The sequence below is a fragment of the Scomber japonicus genome, chromosome 15 (genome assembly GCF_027409825.1).
Source record: "Scomber japonicus isolate fScoJap1 chromosome 15, fScoJap1.pri, whole genome shotgun sequence".
Taxonomy (NCBI): Eukaryota; Metazoa; Chordata; class Actinopteri; order Scombriformes; family Scombridae; genus Scomber; species Scomber japonicus.
Genome location: NC_070592.1, coordinates 5,940,027 through 5,948,581, shown reverse-complemented (window position 1 = coordinate 5,948,581; position 8,555 = coordinate 5,940,027). Strand labels below are relative to the sequence as shown.

General features: G+C 43.9%; 1 protein-coding gene across 1 annotated transcript in view; it reads left to right on the top strand.

The window, feature by feature from the left end:
• Positions 1–4,288, top strand: part of LOC128373842 (protein shisa-7-like) — a 16,815-nt gene extending 12,527 nt beyond the window's left edge. Inside the window, 4 exon segments of the mRNA XM_053334038.1 lie at positions 1,083–1,177; positions 1,179–1,259; positions 1,261–1,463; positions 3,793–4,288. Of these exon segments, the coding sequence (XP_053190013.1) occupies positions 1,083–1,177; positions 1,179–1,259; positions 1,261–1,463; positions 3,793–4,288 (875 nt within the window).
• The last annotated feature ends 4,267 nt before the right edge of the window (positions 4,289–8,555 follow it).

Genomic DNA, 8,555 nt, shown 5'->3' with positions numbered 1-8,555 from the left:
GTCAAGGGTTTTATAGATGATACAATTTTCACTTTATATGAGAAGTATCACTGATTATTTCACAAATTTAATAGACTTTAAAGTTGAATGAATCGTATGTGATATGATTAAACCCTCCAGAAATGCCTCTAACCTGAATATCTTTGGGACTTTTGGGAACTGTGCGGACATCTTTTCACCATTTTTAACCCTTACATACTGTTCACCGTCCAATTTTGACCCAGTTTTTTTATATTTGAGAGCCGTAAAACCACCTTAAAAACATTTATTTTAGCCTTAAATTTGATGACTTTTCCTCATGTGACCCAGAATATACAGAAAAAATAGAAGTATTTCATCTTTTTAAAAACATTTTTAATGCAGCTACTTCATATTTGTGTTTAACTCATATTTAGTCAAACATTCAAAAATACTGTTTTTTCACATTTAATACAATTTAATTATTATTATTTAATTAATATTAAGTGATATTGTTATGTGGTATGTAACATTGGACTGATAGATATATATAAAGTGTGATTGCAAGGAAGGAAAGGAGGGAAGGAAGGAAAGAAGGAAAGGAGGGAGGAAGGAAGGAAAGAAGGAGGGAGGAAGGAAGGGAGGAAGGAACGAAGGAAAAAAGGAGGGAGGAAGGAAGGGAGGAAGGAAGGAGGGAAAGAAAGAAGGAGGGAAGGAAAGAAGGAGGGAAGAAGGAAGGAAGGAAGGAGGAAAGGAAGGAAGGAAAGAAGAAAAGAAGGAGGGAAGGAAAAGGAGGGAAAGAAAGGAAGGAAGGAGGAAAGGAAGGAAGGAAGGAAAGAAGAAAAGAAGGAGGGAAAGAAAGAAGGAGAGAAGAAGGAAGGAAAGAAGGAAAGAAGAAAAGAAGGAGGGAAAGAAAGAAGGAGAGAAGAAGGAAGGAAAGAAGGAGGGAAGGAAGGAGGGAGGAAGGAAGGAAGGAGTGAAGTATGTAAGTGTTAAATAATCCTTCTCTTTATTTTAAATCCCCTCTCTCTCTCTCTCTCTCTCTCTCTCTCTCTCTCTCTCTCTCTCTCTCTCTCTCTCTCTCTCTCTCTCTCTCTCTCCCTGTGTTTCCTCCTGAATCAGAGAAGAACTGGACGAGTACGCCGGCTACTACTCCTCCAAGCGTCGCTCCAACAACGCTCCCCCGTCCTTCCACTCCTCGCAGCACCACCTGCCGTGGGGGGGGCGACTACACGCTGGGCTCCAGGGGCACGTTGCCCCTCCACGGCTCCCGTCCCCGTCTCCACATCCCGGCCTCCACCCCCCAACCCGTACCCGCTCCCCGCCCAGACGCAGTACACCAACTCCACCTTCGACAGGCCGCCGCGCCGCGTCCGCTCCCAGGATCAGCTGCTGGCGCTCGGAGAGGGAAACACTTTGTCCCGCCTGTCCAAGAACCAGCAACACCAGTACTACAAAGCCATGATGAGCACCAGCAGGAGCTCCACCTCTCAGACGCTCCGCAGGTGAGAGAAGAGATGACGAGAGATGAAAGATCACAACGATATGAGGAGGATAGAGAGAGACTTCAGAAAGGAAAACACATCAAATTAAATAATTAAGCGGAGAATAAGATACTTTAATTAAACATTTAAGATTCTGACAAGATGATGGTGCCTTGAATTAAAGTTGCATAAGACAGGAAGTCTGTTCCAGTTCAACCTCTTTACCTCATTTGACTTCTTAAAGCCTCCTGTTGTCCTCGAGTCAAGGAAGGGAGGGACGGAGGGAGGGACGGAGGGGAGGAAGGGAGGAAGGAAGGAAGGAAAGGAGGGAGGGAGGAAGGATGGAAAGGAGGGAGGGAAGGAAGGAGGGAAGGAGAAGGAGGAGGGAGGAAGGAAGGAAAGGAGGGAGGAAGAAGGAAGGAAGGAAAGGAGGGGAAAGAAGGAAAGGGAGAGAAGGAATGAAGGGAGGGAGGGAGGGAGGGAGGGAAGGAAGGAGGGAAGGAAAGGAGAGAGGAAGGGAGGGAGGAAGGAAGGAAGGAAGGAAGGAATGAAGGAATGAATGAAAGCTTCTGACAAGATGATGGTGCTTTGAATTAAAGTTGCATAAGACAGGAAGTCTGTTCCAGTTCAACCTCTTTACCTCATTTGACTTCTTAAAGCCTCCTGTTGTCCTCAAGTCAAGGAAGGGAGGAAGGGAGGGAGGAAAGGAGGGGAGGGGAAGGAAGGAAAGGAGGAAAGGAAGGAGGAAGAAGGAAGGAAAGGAGGGAGGGAAGGAAGGGAGCGAGGAGGAAGGAAGGAAAGGAGGGAGGAAGGGAGGAAGAAAGGAGGGAAGGAAAGAAGGAGGGAGGAAAGGAGGGAGGGAGAAGGAAGGAAAGGATGGAGGAAGAAGGAAGGAAAGGAGGGAGGAAGGGAGGGAAGGGAAGGAAGGAAGGAAGGAGGGAGGGGGGAAGGAAGGAAGATAAGGAGGGAGGAAGGAAGGAAGGAGAGAAGGGAGGAAGAAAGGATGGAAGGAAAGAAGGAGGGAGGAAGAAGGAAGGAAGGAGGAAAAGAAGGAGGGAAGAAGGAAGGACAGAAGGAGAGAAGGAAAGAAGGAGAGAGGAAAGAAGGAAGGAATGAAAGAGAAGGAGGGAGGGAGCAAGGACAGACGGAAGGAAGGAAGGAAGGAAGGAAAGGAGGGAAGGAAGGAAGGAAGGAAGTAAGGAAGGAAAGAAGGAACAGCCAAAACAGACGGGGTACATTTGACCCTGGAGGAGGACAGGAAGCTTAAATCCTCTCTTCCTCCTCGTGCAGCTGTAGAGATATTAAACCCTCGTTCAGCCTCGTTGCTCCATGTGCTCGACAGATTTCAGCCCTTGTTTAGTTTGCGGTCTCCTCGCTGGTTTAAAGTAGGAAGCGCTTTGTTGTTTTGTTGCCTCTGTTGCCCCGGGAGACGTCTATATCGATCACATCTAATCAAACCACATCACACTGACTCGGCCGCAGCGTAAAACTCAAACTAATTTATAACCGAGGATGTTTTAACTCGTTGTTTATTCAGTCACAAATATTTAAGGTGATCTAGAAATACTTTGGACGGATGTGAAACTGTGATGTCATCTAATTTCTACTTCTCTGGTTTTAATGTTGGTCTGCTTCTTTGGAGCAACTACAGTACATCACTACAAGTACTATAAAAAAAAGCTCTTTAAATAAAGTCCGTGTCTTACGGCTTGATTTCACGGGGCGTCACTCTGGGCCACTTTTGGCTTTTCATGCTTTTATTTGAGTAAGTAACTGGTAGAGAGAGAGAGAGAGAGAGAGAGAGAGAGGGAGAGAGAGAGAGGGAGAGAGAGAGAGAGAGAGAGAGAGGAGGTTTGATCTGCAGCATAGGTCACTGGCTGGACTCGAACCAAGGACGCTGTGATTATGTAGCATGCACGCTAACCACTTAGCCACCAGGACGCTTAATAAAGTCTCTATCTTTCTATCTATCTATCTATCTATCTATCTATCTATCTATCTATCTAATCTATCTATAGTATCTATCTATCTATCCATCCATCCATTTAACACAAGGCATCTTTAACCCTTACGTACTGTTCAAGGTCTGAATTGACAGATTTTGTTTGGAGAGAAGAAAAAAAATATTAAAAACTTTTCTTTTAGCCATAAACTTGATGACTTATCTTCATGATACCCAGAATATACAAGAATGGAAATATTTAACAACTTTCTAAAACTGTTTTAATGCAGCTGATACACAAAATGACACACACACACTTATGGAGAGAGACTAATTATGAGAGGATATTGAGAAAAGTCTGAATATGAACCAGTATGTAACAGAGAATAAACCAATCTGTGGTTCCAGGTCCCATGAGAGGCTCCTGGTTTCACCCGATCGTCTGGAGGAGCGGCTGATGACGGTGGGCATGATGGTCGGAGGAGTCGACAGAGGTCCGGGCGGGGGCATGGTGCCGACGATGGGCCGACTCAGCCACCACCAGAAGGCCCAGTCGCAGCAGAACATCTGCGTCACTCCCTCCATGGATCGCCACCACATGATAAAGATGAACTCCCACCCGTCGTCAGGCCACGAGCACGAACGCAGCTCGGCCGCCATGCCTGGGATGGGCATGCACGGCGGCTGGGAACCACACGGGGGCCACGGAGGAGGAGGAGGAGGAGGAGGAGGAGGAGGAGGTGGTGGAGGAGGTCACCCGAATGCTCGACGGATGGCGTTCGCAAGCAAGAGGCAGAACACCATCGAACAGCTCCACTTCATCCCCGGAGGAGGAGGAGGTGGAGGAGGAGGGGGAGGAGGGCAAGGACTGCGGACTGGCAGTAAGAATGAAGTGACAGTGTGAGACGGAGAGAGGAAGAGTGAGGTTGTAAAAAAGAAGCCCCCCGAAGAGGCAGGCGGGAACGAGAGATGAGAGATGAGAGACGAGAGGAGAAAAAAAGGGGGGAAGTGGTGATGAGGCGGCATTTTTAGTGGAGAGAAGAAGAAGAAACAAAGAAGGACAAGGTTTGATGTCTGCTGGCTGCTTCACAGAGACGCTAAGGACGAGCAGAAATGACCCCCCCCCCACCTCTCACACACACACACCTTAACCCCACCTTACCCCCACCCCCTCCTTTATACTCCTCCCTAAAACAAAAGTGGTGGATGACATTAATCTCATAGTTGAGTCTAGCCAATTGATTATCTCCTTGTCACTTCTTTGTGGTTGTTTTTGGCGGGAAAAAGAGAATATTCAGCCATTCTCTGTCAAAGGGAAGAAATGTCTAAAAAAAAAAAAAAAAAAAAAGTGTTATGAGTGCAGTTGGAAAAAGCTGCTGGGTGACTTTCTATTGATGGATGGAGACCCCCCACTGACTCAAATTTGTTAAATGGTCCTTGAGTTTTCTTGCACTGTCTTCTGAGTCCTCGAGTCTTTGAATCCACGGAGGTTGGACGGAGAGCGCTGAGAGGCAGAGACAGACAGATTTGCTTGTCTTTGTATTTATAGAGGTATTTAAAAACCAAACTGTTGCTTTTGTATTGAAATTAACCTATGAATAATAATAATAATAACAATAATAATACTAGTATTAACATTACTGAGCCCTGTAGGACTTTGTGTATACTTATCTTTTATTATTATAGCCAGCCACTTTGTAACTTGATGGCTGGACATGTTGAGCCGCCTGTCATTTTATTTCTTACAGGTTTGATGATTTGGACCATCACGAAAAAAAATAAAATAATAAAACCACGCTCTGCAAAAAAAATGATCTCGCCAAGTACAGTTGAGCAGTCGTTGGATTGCTTTTTAATGGCTTGATTTGCTCTAGATAGAAATGAACAGAAACAATACTTACATTCATACAAACTGCCATAAAAAGGCCCATTCACACCAGCATTTAGATGGCTCCAATTTCACTGTGAAATCAACTGATTGCAATGAAATTAATGCAAATTTTAGGCTACTTGTTTATTAGCTGTTGAGCCATTTACTTGTATTTAAACCTCCTTTTTTTCGTCGTATAACCTGCTTCACAAAGCGTGAAACGGTTTGCAGACACTGGAGTTCGTCTTTTGGAGAAATTGTGTGACTTTATTGTCCTTTAAGTGACTGAAAACTGTTGATTTGTCCGTTTCTTCAGTCACTTTTTATTGAATTAAATGATGTACAATCAGGCGTGAAGTTCTGGTCCTCTGAAATGAGGCCAATGTTGAAGTAACTTAGAGCTGCATTCTATCAAAAGGCCACCAGGGGGCGACCGTCTCTATACAAGTCAATGGAGAATTCACCAACTTCTCACTTGATTTCTAACCTCAGTAAACGTTTTCAAAATGTGTTTATGGTCTCAATCGCTAGTTTAAAGCCTTCTTCAATGCAGTATGATGTTCATTTGGGACATTTTGGCCTCCCTGATTTTATATTTGACGATAAAGCAGGGTATGCATTAGGGCGTGGCTACGTCCTGATTGACAGGTTGATTGACCAATGTCCTCGAGATCCAGCCCTCGCAACCATAGCAACCTCCCCGCTCCGCCCATGGCTCCGCCTCATGCCCATATAAGTAGAATCCGTGTTTTTATTTTTTCCCAGCATGCACCTGAAATTTTCAAGATGGCGCTGCCTAGATTGGAAACTATTGGCTTCCAAGCAGCAGTCCACAAACCAATGGGTGACGTCACGGATGTTACGTCCATTTCTTTTATACAGTCTATGTGTACAATCCTGCCAGTGGTGACAAAACAGCCCAGTATAGATTGGATATTGGGACTAAATATGACTAGCCAATAAACCCTTTGATTAATCCTAACGTCACCAAACATTTCGTAAAAAGACATTCCACTTCCTGGTGTGACTGGGCCTTTAAAAAAAAAGTTTTTAAAATCCTCTTTGGAGTATGAATTTAGCTAGCTTAAAGCCTGTACTGTGAAATCTATAGTGGGTGTGCCATCTTATGAAAACATTGTGCTGTGACCCTTTTTTGCGTATTAATTAGTGTAAAAAAAAAAAAAAGAGAAGAAGAACCCATCTCATAGAAGAAAAACCTCAGTTACGGGTCAAACATTAGTGCACAGAGAGAGAGAGAGAGAGAGAGAGAGAGAGAGTCGAGGGGTTTCACTAATAATCTACTCTGCTTCTACGATGCCACATGTTTAAAGTTCAGCTGCTCACCTCGTATGAAGGGAAAAGGGGGGGGGGGGGCAGGTTCATGGCAAGGGGAGGGGGGGTTGAGGAGGGGTTTGGGGGGTGGGGGGGGCAATGGACACTTCACACCAAGGGCTATACCGAATTATCTTTGTGTGTCTGTGCTCTGTACAGTGTCCGCTTCTCTCTTCTTTTTTTATTTCTTTCATTTCTCTTCTTCTTCTGCGTTGACGGTTGACGGTTGACGGAGGAGGCATGCTTTGTGCAAACTGTACCTTCACTCCAGTTTTCATTCTTCCTTCTTCTTCTTCTACTACTACTTCTGCTTCTCCTTCTTCTAGAAGTGTGGAGAGAGAAGAACATATATTTATATATATATATATATATAAAACACGATGCAAAAGAAGGAAATTCTGCAACATCTTTGTACACCATCACCACCACACACACACTCCACATGCTTTTATTTTGGTGAGACTTCAAGGGACTTTTTGTGTAACATTAAAAACACACAACTACTGTTTGTTTATTTGTTTGTTTGTTTGTTGTTTGAACACCATCGGAGGAAAAAGGTGGTAATGTTGATGTCATATTTTGTATAATTCCCTGTTTTTGTGTGTTTTTTTGGCTTAAGATGGACCTTCTAGTCACTCCGACTTTATTTCCTCTTTAAGGGGGTTTATAAGGGACTCATAAAGCCTTGTTTGAGCCCACCCCCCCTCACCCCCCCCCCCTTCCTCTGAGTTTGCATTTCGATAAAGACAGACATGATTGATAAACCGAGCAAAGCTTCCTGCCATTTTTCATGTGCTCATGTGTTAATGTTTTAAGATCTCCTCTCCTCCATCAGACTATGACTAACACTTTTATTATCATGTTATATCTTTCTTTTTTCTTTCCCTCCTCTCTCTTTTTTCTTTTTTTGTCTTTTACTTATTAAACATGTATATTTATTTTTTTAAAACCTCCGTGAATTTTAATGTTATAATCCTAAAACTTTCTAGTGGAGAAAAAAAAAGTGAAAAAACATCAAAAAACAACCTTTGTATTTGATAAAGAGAAACAAAAAGAGCTGATGATGCAATCAACGAGAAAAGACGGAACCGCATGACGTCATCAGAAGCCAGTGTTGATGATGTCATAGTGCTGACTTATGATGTCACAGCCACAGCGTGTATGTGTGTAAATGTACATGTGTCTGTTTTTTTAATTTCATTTTAATGTGTGTGCCCATGTGTGTGTAACTCTCAGTGTCTTCTTTTTCTTCTTCTTCTTCTTCTTCTTCTTCTTCTTCTTCTTCTTCTTCTTCTTCTTCTTGTAAGGCAGGGGTGTCAAACTCATTTTCATTCAAGGGCCACATACAAACCAATTTGATCTCATGTGGGCCGGACCATTAAAAAGATGGAAGGAAAGAAGGAAGGAAGGAAGGAAGGAAGGAAATAAGAAGGGAAGGAAGGAAAGGAAGGAAGGAGGGAAGAAAGGTAGGAAAGAGAGATAGTGAAGGATGGAAAGACGGAAGGAAGGACAGAAGGAAGAATGGAAGGAAGGACAGATGGAAGGAAGGAAGGACAGAAGGAAGAAAGGGGATAAAGGAAACGAAGGAAGGAAGGAAGGAAGAGAAGACATGAAGGACAGAAGGAAGGAAGGAAAAGAGCACTGGATGGCAAGTGGGCCGGATCACACCCCTCAGTGGGCCGTATCTGGCCCACGGACCGCATGTTTGACACCCCTGTTCTAAGGAATGCTGAACCTCTTTTTTTTTTTTTTCCGACCAAATTTGTTTTTTTGCTTTGTCTTCAGTGAATGCACATGAAGCCGATTTTTTAAAGACCCTCGAGTCGCTATGATCTGTTCCATGTTCATATCAACTTGTTATAATGCATTTTAAAGGCCTGTAGTGTTAAAATTAAATTTTAGGGGGGGAAAAAGGAGGGGGGGGGGGGCACGGTGGCGATGGTGGAGAGGTAGCATTGGTCAATCATGG